This window comes from Octopus sinensis, linkage group LG27 (assembly GCF_006345805.1).
Source record: "Octopus sinensis linkage group LG27, ASM634580v1, whole genome shotgun sequence".
Taxonomy (NCBI): domain Eukaryota; kingdom Metazoa; phylum Mollusca; class Cephalopoda; order Octopoda; family Octopodidae; genus Octopus; species Octopus sinensis.
In genome coordinates, this window is record NC_043023.1 from 10,156,355 (window position 1) to 10,175,734 (window position 19,380).

A 19,380-nucleotide genomic window follows, 5' to 3' on the forward strand; every position below is an offset into this window, starting at 1 on the left:
AGAATTCCAGTAGTCTAGTTCCCTCATCATTTCTGGTGCCAATACCATGGCCACCGTGTACCCCAGTGAAGATACCCGATTCCCGCCCAACATGCCCATTAAAGTCTCCACCCACAAAGATGAAGTCCTTGCTACTAGTCTTTGAGGTAGCCTGTAGAAGGGTATCATAAATGTGGTCCTTCTGATCATTTGGTCGCCCCACATGTGGGGCATAGGCGGTGATAATCGTAGCTGTGCCACTATATATATATATATATATATATATATGGGTACTTTTCTACAAGCGTGGTCCTGGTGCTAGCTAGTCGTGACTAGTCGATCTTACAAAGACTACGTAACGCGAGTGCGCGACTAAAAATCACACTCGCATGCCCTAGACATGTTTGAGGTTTTTTTAACAAGTAATATTTTTTAAACAAAGAAAATAAAACACAAAGTAAGTAATTTCTTTTGTTGAGTCTTTTATTTACTTTGTTTTAGACAAAACCCATTTTATTTGATATATATTCAGCCATTATATACATATATTATTATGCGCGCATCTGTTAATTTGCATACTCGCGCTAGGTAGTCGTTGAAGGATCGACCAGTCATGACGGACTAGCACGAGTGCACGCACCAGGACCATTCTTTTTGAGTAGTACCTTTGGTAGAGTATGGCAGACTGGTTATGGGGTTATGCTGCCTCTAATTTTTATTTCATCCCCCTGCAATGCTTCTAGATGTCTCACCAACGTATGTAATGTTCTTGTCTTTACAAGCACCCCACAAGAAAATCTCTGTCTATAGATGGGTAGAGGCGAATTATATCAATTCTACCCGGACACAACCCGTGAGGTCTTCAGAGGGTTTGCAGCTATTGATTCTACTGAGTAGATCCTCCCTGCTCACAAAGACGTGTGTCTCCATTTCCATGAGTGATCGTTACACCTTCGACAGGAAGGAGAATGATTAACATTGCCCCTTTTTATAATGAAGGACTCATGAAATTGTAAGATGTATTTGGAGTCAGGATTTTGCTCCATGAGCCGACTGTACTTTTTGGGGTTTATAAAATATTAATGTTGATGATAATAATAATAATAATGATTTTTTTTTTGTATTTTTAAGTACAAAACCTGAAATTTATAGGAAGGGGACAAATTAATTTCAGGGACTCGAGTGCTCTACCGCTTGTTTTATTTACCTCGAAAGGATGAAAGTCGACCTCAGTGAAAGTCATACTTGGAAAAGAATGACGTTTGGGGCACCAACTCATGACAGACGAAATATAAAGAGGGACCTTCACTGTGGGCTAGCTAGCAAGCTGGTCTTCAGAGAAGGGACTCCTGGTTAGGTGGGAGGGGCATCTGGATGCTCAAATGATCGATCGTACTCGCCCTCACAGTGTGTACCTGATTGAAGAGAAATAAACAATGCACAGACACACTCCCATTCCTGATTGCTTTTATCTCTAGTTTGACAAAGCTATTTACGAACGAAATGCTGTTAAGCAATTAATTCGGCATCTTAGAGATTCTACCAGTATTTAATATTGTAGCAAGTCAGGAAAGCTATTTTAGTTGTTACACCATAGCACGGTTTTGCTATGTCATTCTCCAGCCCATCAGTGTGGGCACGCATGGATCCTAGAGGTAAGTTCAGTGCCCATGAAGAGAAGTGGGAGTTTTAATTAGTCAGCATTTCACTTGTGGCAACTTTGCTCTGCGAAATTCTGGATGGCATCAACTCACTACTCTGGTCATGTTATGCCCACTATATTTTTGTTTTAGCTAGCTCCATTCCCATTAGCTTCTAACACCTTCCAACTCAATCTACTTATGCAAGCATGGACAGTAAATGCATGACAATGGTAGTGATATAAAATCTGCAATGTTTATTTACTTATGTTGGTCAACTATCCAGTTTTATCTTACTGCTTCTTTTCCTATTTCAGAATATCAGAACATGTTGACGTGAAGGAAATCTCTCCATTCAGAAGTGTCTTTGATATTCTCATCACCTAAAGGAAGACGATATATTTATAAGGAGCATTCATGAATAAGTCTACCTCTGTATACAAATACAGTCTATAACAAGGAACAGTGAAATATTATTCTTTCTGTGGAATGTATGGAAGAAACATTGCATTAAGTTGTTATCCGAATGAAGTGACAAAAGTGAACAGAAATGTATTCATGGAAATGAAAAACACTTTATCATTGTGAAGTGTATGATAAGTGATTCTCTCAAAATGAATAATTTAACTGAATCAGAAAACCTTGATAACGAGAAAAAGCCATATCACTGTAATATCTGTGGAAAATCATTTTCTTACAGTAGTGACATTGCTAGACACAAACGTACACATACAGGAGAGAAACCTTATCATTGTGAGATCTGTGGTAAATCATTCTCTGTAAGCAATATCTTAACTGATCACATACGTACACATACAGGAGAGAAACCTTATCATTGTGATATCTGTGGTAAATCATTCTCTCAAAGCAATATCTTGACTTTACACAAGCGTATTCATACAGGAGAGAAGCCATATCATCGGGAGATCTGTGGTAAATCATTCTCTCATAATAGTTATTTGGTTACACACAATCGCATTCATACTGGTGAGAAACCTTATCATTGTCATATCTGTGGTAAATCATTCTCTCATAATCGTCATTTGGTTACTCACAATCGCATTCATACTGGTGAAAAACCATATCAGTGTGATATCTGTGGTAAATCATTCTCTCATAATGGTCATTTGGTTACTCACAATCGCATTCATACTGGTGAAAAACCATATCAGTGTGATATCTGTGGTAAATCATTCTCTCATAATGGTCATTTGGTTACTCACAATCGCATTCATACTGGTGAAAAACCATATCAGTGTGATATCTGTGGTAAATCATTCTCTCATAATGGTCATTTGGTTACTCACAATCGCATTCATACTGGTGAAAAACCATATCAGTGTGATATCTGTGGTAAATCATTCTCTCATAATGGTCATTTGGTTACTCACAATCGCATTCATACTGGTGAAAAACCATATCAGTGTGATATCTGTGGTAAATCATTCTCTCATAATGGTCATTTGGTTACTCACAATCGCATTCATACTGGTGAAAAACCATATCAGTGTGATATCTGTGGTAAATCATTCTCTCATAATGGTCATTTGGTTACTCACAAACGCATTCATACTGGTGAAAAACCATATCAGTGTGATATCTGTGGTAAATCATTCTCTCATAATGGTCATTTGGTTACTCACAATCGCATTCATACTGGTGAAAAACCATATCAGTGTGATATCTGTGGTAAATCATTCTCTCATAATGGTCATTTGGTTACTCACAATCGCATTCATACTGGTGAAAAACCATATCAGTGTGATATCTGTGGTAAATCATTCTCTCATAATGGTCATTTGGTTACTCACAATCGCATTCATACTGGTGAAAAACCATATCAGTGTGATATCTGTGGTAAATCATTCTCTCATAATGGTCATTTGGTTACTCACAAATGCATTCATACTGGTGAAAAACCATATCAGTGTGATATCTGTGGTAAATCATTCTCTCATAATGGTCATTTGGTTACTCACAATCGCATTCATACTGGTGAAAAACCATATCAGTGTGAAATCTGTGGTAAATCATTCTCTCATAATGGTCATTTGGTTACTCACAAACGCATTCATACTGGTGAAAAACCATATCAGTGTGATATCTGTGGTAAATCATTCTCTCATAATGGTCATTTGGTTACTCACAATCGCATTCATACTGGTGAAAAACCATATCAGTGTGATATCTGTGGTAAATCATTCTCTCATAATGGTCATTTGGTTACTCACAAACGCATTCATACTGGTGAAAAACCATATCAGTGTGATATCTGTGGTAAATCATTCTCTCATAATGGTCATTTGGTTACTCACAATCGCATTCATACTGGTGAAAAACCATATCAGTGTGAATCTGTGGTAAATCATTCTCTCATAATGGTCATTTGGTTACTCACAAACGCATTCATACTGGTGAAAAACCATATCAGTGTGATATCTGTGGTAAATCATTCTCTCATAATGGTCATTTGGTTACTCACAAACGCATTCATACTGGTGAAAAACCATATCAGTGTGATATCTGTGGTAAATCACTCTCTCATAATGGTCATTTGGTTACTCACAATCGCATTCATACTGGTGAAAAACCATATCAGTGTGATATCTGTGGTAACTCATTCTCTCATAATGGTCATTTGGTTACTCACAAACGCATTCATACTGGTGAAAAACCATATCAGTGTGATATCTGTGGTAAATCATTCTCTCATAATGGTCATTTGGTTACTCACAATCGCATTCATACTGGTGAAAAACCATATCAGTGTGAAATCTGTGGTAAATCATTCTCTCATAATGGTCATTTGGTTACTCACAAACGCATTCATACTGGTGAAAAACCATATCAGTGTGATATCTGTGGTAAATCATTCTCTCATAATGGTCATTTGGTTACTCACAATCGCATTCATACTGGTGAAAAACCATATCAGTGTGATATCTGTGGTAAATCATTCTCTCATAATGGTCATTTGGTTACTCACAATCGCATTCATACTGGTGAAAAACCATATCAGTGTGAAATCTGTGGTAAATCATTCTCTCATAATGGTCATTTGGTTACTCACAAATGCATTCATACTGGTGAAAAACCATATCAGTGTGATATCTGTGGTAAATCATTCTCTCATAATCGTCATTTGGTTACTCACAATCGCATTCATACTGGTGAAAAACCATATCAGTGTGATATCTGTGGTAAATCATTCTCTCATAATGGTCATTTGGTTACTCACAAACGCATTCATACTGGTGAAAAACCATATCAGTGTGATATCTGTGGTAAATCATTCTCTCATAATGGTCATTTGGTTACTCACAATCGCATTCATACTGGTGAAAAACCATATCAGTGTGATATCTGTGGTAAATCATTCTCTCATAATGGTCATTTGGTTACTCACAAACGCATTCATACTGGTGAAAAACCATATCAGTGTGATATCTGTGGTAAATCATTCTCTCATAATGGTCATTTGGTTACTCACAATCGCATTCATACTGGTGAAAAACCATATCAGTGTGAAATCTGTGGTAAATCATTCTCTCATAATGGTCATTTGGTTACTCACAAACGCATTCATACTGGTGAAAAACCATATCAGTGTGATATCTGTGGTAAATCATTCTCTCATAATGGTCATTTGGTTACTCAAATCGCATTCATACTGGTGAAAAACCATATCAGTGTGAAATCTGTGGTAAATCATTCTCTCATAATGGTCATTTGGTTACTCACAAACGCATTCATACTGGTGAAAAACCATATCAGTGTGATATCTGTGGTAAATCATTCTCTCATAATGGTCATTTGGTTACTCACAAACGCATTCATACTGGTGAAAAACCATATCAGTGTGATATCTGTGGTAAATCATTCTCTCATAATGGTCATTTGGTTACTCACAATCGCATTCATACTGGTGAAAAACCATATCAGTGTGATATCTCTGGTAAATCATTCTCTCATAATGGTCATTTGGTTACTCACAAACGCATTCATACTGGTGAAAAACCATATCAGTGTGATATCTGTGGTAAATCATTCTCTCATAATGGTCATTTGGTTACTCACAATCGCATTCATACTGGTGAAAAACCATATCAGAGTGAAATCTGTGGTAAATCATTCTCTCATAATGGTCATTTGGTTACTCACAAAGGCATTCATACTGGTGAAAAACCATATCAGTGTGATATCTGTGGTAAATCATTCTCTCATAATGGTCATTTGGTTACTCACAATCGCATTCATACTGGTGAAAAACCATATCAGTGTGATATCTGTGGTAAATCATTCTCTCATAATGGTCATTTAGTTACTTACAATCGCATTCATACTGGTGAAAAACCATATCAGTGTGAATCTGTGGTAAATCATTCTCTCATAATGGTCATTTGGTTACTCACAAATGCATTCATACTGGTGAAAAACCATATCAGTGTGATATCTGTGGTAAATCATTCTCTCATAATGGTCATTTGGTTACTCACAATCGCATTCATACTGGTGAAAAACCATATCAGTGTGATATCTGTGGTAAATCATTCTCTCATAATGGTCATTTGGTTACTCACAAACGCATTCATACTGGTGAAAAACCATATCAGTGTGATATCTGTGGTAAATCATTCTCTCATAATGGTCATTTGGTTACTCACAATCGCATTCATACTGGTGAAAAACATATCAGTGTGATATCTGTGGTAAATCATTCTCTCATAATGGTCATTTGGTTACTCACAAACGCATTCATACTGGTGAAAAACCATATCAGTGTGATATCTGTGGTAAATCATTCTCTCATAATGGTCATTTGGTTACTCACAATCGCATTCATACTGGTGAAAAACCATATCAGTGTGAAATCTGTGGTAAAACATTCTCTCATAATGGTCATTTGGTTACTCACAAACGCATTCATACTGGTGAAAAACCATATCAGTGTGATATCTGTGGTAAATCATTCTCTCAAAATGGTCATTTGGTTACTCACAAACGCATTCATACTGGTGAAAAACCATATCAGTGTGATATCTGTGGTAAATCATTCTCTCATAATGGTCATTTGGTTACTCACAATCGCATTCATACTGGTGAAAAACCATATCAGTGTGATATCTGTGGTAAATCATTCTCTCATAATGGTCATTTGGTTACTCACAAACGCATTCATACTGGTGAAAAACCATATCAGTGTGATATCTGTGGTAAATCATTCTCTCATAATGGTCATTTGGTTACTCACAATCGCATTCATACTGGTGAAAAACCATATCAGTGTGAATCTGTGGTAAATCATTCTCTCATAATGGTCATTTGGTTACTCACAAACGCATTCATACTGGTGAAAAACCATATCAGTGTGATATCTGTGGTAAATCATTCTCTCATAATGGTCATTTGGTTACTCACAATCGCATTCATACTGGTGAAAAACCATATCAGTGTGATATCTGTGGTAAATCATTCTCTCATAATGGTCATTTGGTTACTCACAATCGCATTCATACTGGTGAAAAACCATATCAGTGTGATATCTGTGGTAAATCATTCTCTCATAATGGTCATTTGGTTACTCACAATCGCATTCATACTGGTGAAAAACCATATCAGTGTGATATCTGTGGTAAATCATTCTCTCATAATGGTCATTTGGTTACTCACAAATGCATTCATACTGGTGAAAAACCATATCAGTGTGATATCTGTGGTAAATCATTCTCTCATAATGGTCATTTGGTTACTCACAATCGCATTCATACTGGTGAAAAACCATATCAGTGTGATATCTGTGGTAAATCATTCTCTCATAATGGTCATTTGGTTACTCACAAACGCATTCATACTGGTGAAAAACCATATCAGTGTGATATCTGTGGTAAATCATTCTCTCATAATGGTCATTTGGTTACTCACAATCGCATTCATACTGGTGAAAAACCATATCAGTGTGATATCTGTGGTAAATCATTCTCTCATAATGGTCATTTGGTTACTCACAAACGCATTCATACTGGTGAAAAACCATATCAGTGTGATATCTGTGGTAAATCATTCTCTCATAATGGTCATTTGGTTACTCACAATCGCATTCATACTGGTGAAAAACCATATCAGTGTGAAATCTGTGGTAAATCATTCTCTCATAATGGTCATTTGGTTACTCACAAACGCATTCATACTGGTGAAAAACCATATCAGTGTGATATCTGTGGTAAATCATTCTCTCATAATGGTCATTTGGTTACTCACAAACGCATTCATACTGGTGAAAAACCATATCAGTGTGATATCTGTGGTAAATCATTCTCTCATAATGGTCATTTGGTTACTCACAATCGCATTCATACTGGTGAAAAACCATATCAGTGTGATATCTGTGGTAAATCATTCTCTCATAATGGTCATTTGGTTACTCACAAACGCATTCATACTGGTGAAAAACCATATCAGTGTGATATCTGTGGTAAATCATTCTCTCATAATGGTCATTTGGTTACTCACAATCGCATTCATACTGGTGAAAAACCATATCAGTGTGATATCTGTGGTAAATCATTCTCTCATAATGGTCATTTGGTTACTCACAAACGCATTCATACTGGTGAAAAACCATATCAGTGTGATATCTGTGGTAAATCATTCTCTCATAATGGTCATTTGGTTACTCACAATCGCATTCATACTGGTGAAAAACCATATCAGTGTGATATCTGTGGTAAATCATTCTCTCATAATGGTCATTTGGTTACTCACAATCGCATTCATACTGGTGAAAAACCATATCAGTGTGAATCTGTGGTAAATCATTCTCTCATAATGGTCATTTGGTTACTCACAAACGCATTCATACTGGTGAAAAACCATATCAGTGTGATATCTGTGGTAAATCATTCTCTCATAATGGTCATTTGGTTACTCACAAACGCATTCATACTGGTGAAAAACCATATCAGTGTGATATCTGTGGTAAATCATTCTCTCATAATGGTCATTTGGTTACTCACAATCGCATTCATACTGGTGAAAAACCATATCAGTGTGATATCTGTGGTAAATCATTCTCTCATAATGGTCATTTGGTTACTCACAAACGCATTCATACTGGTGAAAAACCATATCAGTGTGATATCTGTGGTAAATCATTCTCTCATAATGGTCATTTGGTTACTCACAATCGCATTCATACTGGTGAAAAACCATATCAGTGTGATATCTGTGGTAAATCATTCTCTCATAATGGTCATTTGGTTACTCACAAACGCATTCATACTGGTGAAAAACCATATCAGTGTGATATCTGTGGTAAATCATTCTCTCATAATGGTCATTTGGTTACTCACAATCGCATTCATACTGGTGAAAAACCATATCAGTGTGATATCTGTGGTAAATCATTCTCTCATAATGGTCATTTGGTTACTCACAATCGCATTCATACTGGTGAAAAACCATATCAGTGTGATATCTGTGGTAAATCATTCTCTCATAATGGTCATTTGGTTACTCACAAATGCATTCATACTGGTGAAAAACCATATCAGTGTGATATCTGTGGTAAATCATTCTCTCATAATGGTCATTTGGTTACTCACAATCGCATTCATACTGGTGAAAAACCATATCAGTGTGATATCTGTGGTAAATCATTCTCTCATAATGGTCATTTGGTTACTCACAAACGCATTCATACTGGTGAAAAACCATATCAGTGTGATATCTGTGGTAAATCATTCTCACATAATGGTCATTTGGTTACTCACAATCGCATTCATACTGGTGAAAAACCATATCAGTGTGATATCTGTGGTAAATCATTCTCTCATAATGGTCATTTGGTTACTCACAAATGCATTCATACTGGTGAAAAACCATATCAGTGTGATATCTGTGGTAAATCATTCTCTCATAATGGTCATTTGGTTACTCACAATCGCATTCATACAGGTGAAAAACCATATCAGTGTGAAATCTGTGGTAAATCATTCTCTCATAATGGTCATTTGGTTACTCACAAACGCATTCATACTGGTGAAAAACCATATCAGTGTGATATCTGTGGTAAATCATTCTCTCATAATGGTCATTTGGTTACTCACAAATGCATTCATACTGGTGAAAAACCATATCAGTGTGATATCTGTGGTAAATCATTCTCTCATAATGGTCATTTGGTTACTCACAATCGCATTCATACTGGTGAAAAACCATATCAGTGTGATATCTGTGGTAAATCATTCTCTCATAATGGTCATTTGGTTACTCACAATCGCATTCATACTGGTGAAAAACCATATCAGTGTGATATCTGTGGTAAATCATTCTCTCATAATGGTCATTTGGTTACTCACAAACGCATTCATACTGGTGAAAAACCATATCAGTGTGATATCTGTGGTAAATCATTCTCTCATAATGGTCATTTGGTTACTCACAATCGCATTCATACTGGTGAAAAACCATATCAGTGTGATATCTGTGGTAAATCATTCTCTCATAATGGTCATTTGGTTACTCACAATCGCATTCATACTGGTGAAAAACCATATCAGTGTGATATCTGTGGTAAATCATTCTCTCATAATGGTCATTTGGTTACTCACAATGCATTCATACTGGTGAAAAACCATATCAGTGTGATATCTGTGGTAAATCATTCTCTCATAATGGTCATTTGGTTACTCACAATCGCATTCATACTGGTGAAAAACCATATCAGTGTGATATCTGTGGTAAATCATTCTCTCATAATGGTCATTTGGTTACTCACAAACGCATTCATACTGGTGAAAAACCATATCAGTGTGATATCTGTGGTAAATCATTCTCTCATAATGGTCATTTGGTTACTCACAATCGCATTCATACTGGTGAAAAACCATATCAGTGTGATATCTGTGGTAAATCATTCTCTCATAATGGTCATTTGGTTACTCACAAACGCATTCATACTGGTGAAAAACCATATCAGTGTGATATCTGTGGTAAATCATTCTCTCATAATGGTCATTTGGTTACTCACAATCGCATTCATACTGGTGAAAAACCATATCAGTGTGATATCTGTGGTAAATCATTCTCTCATAATGGTCATTTGGTTACTCACAAACGCATTCATACTGGTGAAAAACCATATCAGTGTGATATCTGTGGTAAATCATTCTCTCATAATGGTCATTTGGTTACTCACAATCGCATTCATACTGGTGAAAAACCATATCAGTGTGATATCTGTGGTAAATCATTCTCTCATAATGGTCATTTGGTTACTCACAATCGCATTCATACTGGTGAAAAACCATATCAGTGTGATATCTGTGGTAAATCATTCTCTCATAATGGTCATTTGGTTACTCACAAACGCATTCATACTGGTGAAAAACCATATCAGTGTGATATCTGTGGTAAATCATTCTCTCATAATGGTCATTTGGTTACTCACAAACGCATTCATACTGGTGAAAAACCATATCAGTGTGATATCTGTGGTAAATCATTCTCTCATAATGGTCATTTGGTTACTCACAATCGCATTCATACTGGTGAAAAACCATATCAGTGTGATATCTGTGGTAAATCATTCTCTCATAATGGTCATTTGGTTACTCACAATCGCATTCATACTGGTGAAAAACCATATCAGTGTGATATCTGTGGTAAATCATTCTCTCATAATGGTCATTTGGTTACTCACAAACGCATTCATACTGGTGAAAAACCATATCAGTGTGATATCTGTGGTAAATCATTCTCTCATAATGGTCATTTGGTTACTCACAATCGCATTCATACTGGTGAAAAACCATATCAGTGTGATATCTGTGGTAAATCATTCTCTCATAATGGTCATTTGGTTACTCACAATCGCATTCATACTGGTGAAAAACCATATCAGTGTGATATCTGTGGTAAATCATTCTCTCATAATGGTCATTTGGTTACTCACAAACGCATTCATACTGGTGAAAAACCATATCAGTGTGATATCTGTGGTAAATCATTCTCTCATAATGGTCATTTGGTTACTCACAATCGCATTCATACTGGTGAAAAACCATATCAGTGTGATATCTGTGGTAAATCATTCTCTCATAATGGTCATTTGGTTACTCACAAACGCATTCATACTGGTGAAAAACCATATCAGTGTGATATCTGTGGTAAATCATTCTCTCATAATGGTCATTTGGTTACTCACAATCGCATTCATACTGGTGAAAAACCATATCAGTGTGATATCTGTGGTAAATCATTCTCTCATAATGGTCATTTGGTTACTCACAATCGCATTCATACTGGTGAAAAACCATATCAGTGTGATATCTGTGGTAAATCATTCTCTCATAATGGTCATTTGGTTACTCACAAACGCATTCATACTGGTGAAAAACCATATCAGTGTGATATCTGTGGTAAATCATTCTCTCATAATGGTCATTTGGTTACTCACAAACGCATTCATACTGGTGAAAAACCATATCAGTGTGATATCTGTGGTAAATCATTCTCTCATAATGGTCATTTGGTTACTCACAATCGCATTCATACTGGTGAAAAACCATATCAGTGTGATATCTGTGGTAAATCATTCTCTCATAATGGTCATTTGGTTACTCACAATCGCATTCATACTGGTGAAAAACCATATCAGTGTGATATCTGTGGTAAATCATTCTCTCATAATGGTCATTTGGTTACTCACAATCGCATTCATACTGGTGAAAAACCATATCAGTGTGATATCTGTGGTAAATCATTCTCTCATAATGGTCATTTGGTTACTCACAATCGCATTCATACTGGTGAAAAACCATATCAGTGTGATATCTGTGGTAAATCATTCTCTCATAATGGTCATTTGGTTACTCACAAACGCATTCATACTGGTGAAAAACCATATCAGTGTGATATCTGTGGTAAATCATTCTCTCATAATGGTCATTTGGTTACTCACAATCGCATTCATACTGGTGAAAAACCATATCAGTGTGATATCTGTGGTAAATCATTCTCTCATAATGGTCATTTGGTTACTCACAATCGCATTCATACTGGTGAAAAACCATATCAGTGTGATATCTGTGGTAAATCATTCTCTCATAATGGTCATTTGGTTACTCACAATCGCATTCATACTGGTGAAAACCATATCAGTGTGATATCTGTGGTAAATCATTCTCTCATAATGGTCATTTGGTTACTCACAATCGCATTCATACTGGTGAAAAACCATATCAGTGTGATATCTGTGGTAAATCATTCTCTCATAATGGTCATTTGGTTACTCACAATCGCATTCATACTGGTGAAAAACCATATCAGTGTGATATCTGTGGTAAATCATTCTCTCATAATGGTCATTTGGTTACTCACAATCGCATTCATACTGGTGAAAAACCATATCAGTGTGATATCTGTGGTAAATCATTCTCTCATAATGGTCATTTGGTTACTCACAATCGCATTCATACTGGTGAAAAACCATATCAGTGTGATATCTGTGGTAAATCATTCTCTCATAATGGTCATTTGGTTACTCACAATCGCATTCATACTGGTGAAAAACCATATCAGTGTGATATCTGTGGTAAATCATTCTCTCATAATGGTCATTTGGTTACTCACAACGCATTCATACTGGTGAAAAACCATATCAGTGTGATATCTGTGGTAAATCATTCTCTCATAATGGTCATTTGGTTACTCACAATCGCATTCATACTGGTGAAAAACCATATCAGTGTGATATCTGTGGTAAATCATTCTCTCATAATGGTCATTTGGTTACTCACAACGCATTCATACTGGTGAAAAACCATATCAGTGTGATATCTGTGGTAAATCATTCTCTCATAATGGTCATTTGGTTACTCACAATCGCATTCATACTGGTGAAAAACCATATCAGTGTGATATCTGTGGTAAATCATTCTCTCATAATGGTCATTTGGTTACTCACAATCGCATTCATACTGGTGAAAAACCATATCAGTGTGATATCTGTGGTAAATCATTCTCTCATAATGGTCATTTGGTTACTCACAAACGCATTCATACTGGTGAAAAACCATATCAGTGTGATATCTGTGGTAAATCATTCTCTCATAATGGTCATTTGGTTACTCACAATCGCATTCATACTGGTGAAAAACCATATCAGTGTGATATCTGTGGTAAATCATTCTCTCATAATGGTCATTTGGTTACTCACAAACGCATTCATACTGGTGAAAAACCATATCAGTGTGATATCTGTGGTAAATCATTCTCTCATAATGGTCATTTGGTTACTCACAAACGCATTCATACTGGTGAAAAACCATATCAGTGTGATATCTGTGGTAAATCATTCTCTCATAATGGTCATTTGGTTACTCACAATCGCATTCATACTGGTGAAAAACCATATCAGTGTGATATCTGTGGTAAATCATTCTCTCATAATGGTCATTTGGTTACTCACAATCGCATTCATACTGGTGAAAAACCATATCAGTGTGATATCTGTGGTAAATCATTCTCTCATAATGGTCATTTGGTTACTCACAATCGCATTCATACTGGTGAAAAACCATATCAGTGTGATATCTGTGGTAAATCATTCTCTCATAATGGTCATTTGGTTACTCACAATCGCATTCATACTGGTGAAAAACCATATCAGTGTGATATCTGTGGTAAATCATTCTCTCATAATGGTCATTTGGTTACTCACAATCGCATTCATACTGGTGAAAAACCATATCAGTGTGATATCTGTGGTAAATCATTCTCTCATAATGGTCATTTGGTTACTCACAATCGCATTCATACTGGTGAAAACCATATCAGTGTGATATCTGTGGTAAATCATTCTCTCATAATGGTCATTTGGTTACTCACAATCGCATTCATACTGGTGAAAAACCATATCAGTGTGATATCTGTGGTAAATCATTCTCTCATAATGGTCATTTGGTTACTCACAATCGCATTCATACTGGTGAAAAACCATATCAGTGTGATATCTGTGGTAAATCATTCTCTCATAATGGTCATTTGGTTACTCACAATCGCATTCATACTGGTGAAAAACCATATCAGTGTGATATCTGTGGTAAATCATTCTCTCATAATGGTCATTTGGTTACTCACAACGCATTCATACTGGTGAAAAACCATATCAGTGTGATATCTGTGGTAAATCATTCTCTCATAATGGTCATTTGGTTACTCACAATCGCATTCATACTGGTGAAAAACCATATCAGTGTGATATCTGTGGTAAATCATTCTCTCATAATGGTCATTTGGTTACTCACAATCGCATTCATACTGGTGAAAAACCATATCAGTGTGATATCTGTGGTAAATCATTCTCTCATAATGGTCATTTGGTTACTCACAATCGCATTCATACTGGTGAAAAACCATATCAGTGTGATATCTGTGGTAAATCATTCTCTCATAATGGTCATTTGGTTACTCACAAAGCATTCATACTGGTGAAAAACCATATCAGTGTGATATCTGTGGTAAATCATTCTCTCATAATGGTCATTTGGTTACTCACAATCGCATTCATACTGGTGAAAAACCATATCAGTGTGATATCTGTGGTAAATCATTCTCTCATAATGGTCATTTGGTTACTCACAATCGCATTCATACTGGTGAAAAACCATATCAGTGTGATATCTGTGGGTAAATCATTCTCTCATAATGGTCATTTGGTTACTCACAATCGCATTCATACTGGTGAAAAACCATATCAGTGTGATATCTGTGGTAAATCATTCTCTCATAATGGTCATTTGGTTACTCACAATCGCATTCATACTGGTGAAAAACCATATCAGTGTGATATCTGTGGTAAATCATTCTCTCATAATGGTCATTTGGTTACTCACAATCGCATTCATACTGGTGAAAAAACCATATCAGTGTGATATCTGTGGTAAATCATTCTCTCATAATGGTCATTTGGTTACTCACAATCGCTTCATACTGGTGAAAAACCATATCAGTGTGATATCTGTGGTAAATCATTCTCTCATAATGGTCATTTGGTTACTCACAATCGCATTCATACTGGTGAAAAACCATATCAGTGTGATATCTGTGGTAAATCATTCTCTCATAATGGTCATTGGTTACTCACAATCGCATTCATACTGGTGAAAAACCATATCAGTGTGATATCTGTGGTAAATCATTCTCTCATAATGGTCATTTGGTTACTCACAATCGCATTCATACTGGTGAAAAACCATATCAGTGTGATATCTGTGGTAAATCATTCTCTCATAATGGTCATTTGGTTACTCACAATCGCATTCATACTGGTGAAAAACCATATCAGTGTGATATCTGTGGTAAATCATTCTCTCATAATGGTCATTTGGTTACTCACAATCGCATTCATACTGGTGAAAAACCATATCAGTGTGATATCTGTGGTAAATCATTCTCTCATAATGGTCATTTGGTTACTCACAATCGCATTCATACTGGTGAAAAACCATATCAGTGTGATATCTGTGGTAAATCATTCTCTCATAATGGTCATTTGGTTACTCACAATCGCATTCATACTGGTGAAAACCATATCAGTGTGATATCTGTGGTAAATCATTCTCTCATAATGGTCATTTGGTTACTCACAAACGCATTCATACTGGTGAAAAACCATATCAGTGTGATATCTGTGGTAAATCATTCTCTCATAATGGTCATTTATTTACTCACAAACGCATTCATACTGGTGAAAAACCATATCAGTGTGATATCTGTGGTAAATCATTCTCTCATAATGGTCATTTGGTTATTCACAATCGCATTCATACTTGTGAAAAACCATATCAGTGTGATATCTGTGGTAAATCATTCTCTCATAATGGTCATTTGGTTACTCACAAACGCATTCATACTGGTGAAAAACCATATCAGTGTGATATCTGTGGTAAATCATTCTCTCATAATGGTCATTTGGTTACTCACAATCGCATTCATACTGGTGAAAAACCTATCAGTGTGTATATCTGTGGTAAATCATTCTCTCATAATGGTCATTTGGTTACTCACAATCGCATTCATACTGGTGAAAAACCATATCAGTGTGATATCTGTGGTAAATCATTCTCTCATAATGGTCATTTGGTTACTCACAATCGCATTCATACTGGTGAAAAACCATATCAGTGTGATATCTGTGGTAAATCATTCTCTCATAATGGTCATTTGGTTACTCACAATCGCATTCATACTGGTGAAAAACCATATCAGTGTGATATCTGTGGTAAATCATTCTCTCATAATGTCATTTGGTTACTCACAATCGCATTCATACTGGTGAAAAACCATATCAGTGTGAATCTGTGGTAAATCATTCTCTCATAATGGTCATTTGGTTACTCACAAATGCATTCATACTGGTGAAAAACCATATCAGTGTGATATCTGTGGTAAATCATTCTCTCATAATCGTCATTTGGTTACTCACATCGCATTCATACTGGTGAAAAACCATATCAGTGTGATATCTGTGGTAAATCATTCTCTCATAATGGTCATTTGGTTACTCACAATGCATTCTACTGGTGAAAAACCATATCAGTGTGATATCTGTGGTAAATCATTCTCTCATAATGGTCATTTGGTTACTCACAATCGCATTCATACTGGTGAAACCCTATCAGTGATATCTGTGGTAAATCATTCTCTCATAATGGTCATTTGGTTACTCACAAACGCATTCATACTGGTGAAAAACCATATCAGTGTGATATCTGTGGTAAATCATTCTCTCATAATGGTCATTTGGTTACTCACATCGCATTCATACTGTGAAAAACCATATCAGTGTGAATCTGTGGTAAATCATTCTCTCATAATGGTCATTTGGTTACTCACAAACGCATTCATACTGGTGAAAAACCATATCAGTGTGATATCTGTGGTAATCATTCTCTCAAATGGTCATTTGGTACTCACAAACGCATTCATACTGGTGAAACCATATCAGTGTGATATCTGTGTGTAAATCATTCTCTCATAATGGTCATTTGGTTACTCACAATCGCATTCATACTGGTGAAAAACCATATCAGTGTGATATCTGTGGTAAATCATTCTCTCATAATGGTCATTTGGTTACTACACAATCGCATTCATACTGGTGAAAACCATATCAGTGTGATATCTGTGGTAAATCATTCTCTCATAATGGTCATTTGGTTACTCACAATCGCATTCATACTGGTGAAAAACCATATCAGTGTGATATCTGTGGTAAATCATTCTCTCATAATGGTCATTTGGTTACTCACAATCGCATTCATACTGGTGAAAACCATATCAGTGTGAAATCTGTGGTAAATCATTCTCTCATAATGGTCATTTGGTTACTCACAAAGCATTCATACTGGTGAAAAACCATATCATTGTGATATCTGTGGTAAATCATTCTCTCATAATGGTCATTTGGTTACTCACAATCGCATTCATACTGGTGAAAAACCATATCAGTGTGAAATCTGTGGTAAATCATTCTCTCATAATGGTCATTTGGTTACTCACAAATCGCATTCATACTGGTGAAAAACCATATCAGTGTGATATCTGTGGTAAATCATTCTCTCATAATGGTCATTTGGTTACTCACAATCGCATTCATACTGGTGAAAAACCATATCAGTGTGATATCTGTGGTAAATCATTCTCTCATAATGGTCATTTGGTTACTCACAAACGCATTCATACTGGAAAAACCATATCAGTGTGATATCTGTGGTAAATCATTCTCTCATAATGGTCATTTGGTTACTCACAATCGCATTCATACTGGTGAAAAACCATATCATGTGAATCTGTGGTAAATCATTCTCTCATAATGGTCATTTGGTTACTCACAATCGCATTCATACTGGTGAAAAACCATATCAGTGTGATATCTGTGGTAATCATTCTCTCAAATGGTCATTTGTGGTTACTCACAAACGCATTCATACTGGTGAAAAACCATATCAGTGTGATATCTGTGGTAAATCATTCTCTCATAATGGTCATTTGGTTACTCACAATCGCATTCATACGGTGAAAAACCATATCAGGTGATATCTGTGGTAAATCATTCTCTCATAATGGTTTCACTTGTGGCAACTTTGCTCTGCGAAATTCTGGATGGCATCAACTCATACTCTGGTCATGTTATGCCCACTATATTTTTGTTTTAGCTAGTCCATCCATCCCATTAGCTTCTAACACCTTCCAACTCATCTACTTATGCAAGCATGGACAGTAAATGCATGACAATGGTAGTGATATAAAATCTGCAATGTTTTACTATGTTGGTCAACTATCCAGTTTTATCTTACTGCTTCTTTTCCTATTTCAGAATATCAGAACATGTTGACGTGAAGGAAATCTCTCCATTCAGAAGTGTCTTTGATATTCTCATCACCTAAAGGAAGACGATATATTTATAAGGAGCATTCATGAATAAGTCTACCTCTGTATACAAATACAGTCTATAACAAGGAACAGTGAAATATTATTCTTTCTGTGGAATGTATGGAAGAAACATTGCATTAAGTGTTATCCGAATGAAGTGACAAAAGTGAACAGAAATGTATTCATGGAAATGAAAAACACTTTATCATTGTGAAGTGTATGATAAGTGATTCTCTCAAAATGAATAATTAACTGAATCAGAAAACCTTGATAACGAGAAAAAGCCATATCACTGTAATATCTGTGGAAAATCATTTTCTTACAG

At 36.0% G+C, this 19,380-nt stretch overlaps 2 protein-coding genes across 2 annotated transcripts in view; both read left to right on the top strand.

Moving 5' to 3' along the window:
- Positions 1–16,625, top strand: part of LOC115224969 — a gene marked incomplete at its 3' end in the record, with an annotated part of 31,131 nt that extends 14,506 nt beyond the window's left edge. The window contains 17 exon segments of the mRNA XM_029795898.2: positions 2,521–3,971; positions 3,974–5,266; positions 5,269–5,898; positions 5,982–6,305; positions 6,308–6,904; positions 6,907–8,423; positions 8,498–10,145; positions 10,229–12,772; positions 12,856–13,251; positions 13,418–14,443; positions 14,446–14,757; positions 14,760–15,095; positions 15,098–15,306; positions 15,308–15,515; positions 15,600–15,746; positions 15,749–16,201; positions 16,204–16,625. Of these exon segments, the coding sequence (XP_029651758.2) occupies positions 2,521–3,971; positions 3,974–5,266; positions 5,269–5,898; positions 5,982–6,305; positions 6,308–6,904; positions 6,907–8,423; positions 8,498–10,145; positions 10,229–12,772; positions 12,856–13,251; positions 13,418–14,443; positions 14,446–14,757; positions 14,760–15,095; positions 15,098–15,306; positions 15,308–15,515; positions 15,600–15,746; positions 15,749–16,201; positions 16,204–16,625 (13,513 nt within the window).
- The window catches only part of LOC118768190 (zinc finger protein 665-like), a 360,963-nt gene that overhangs the window by 104,114 nt on the left and 237,469 nt on the right, over positions 1–19,380 (top strand). The window lies entirely within an intron of this gene.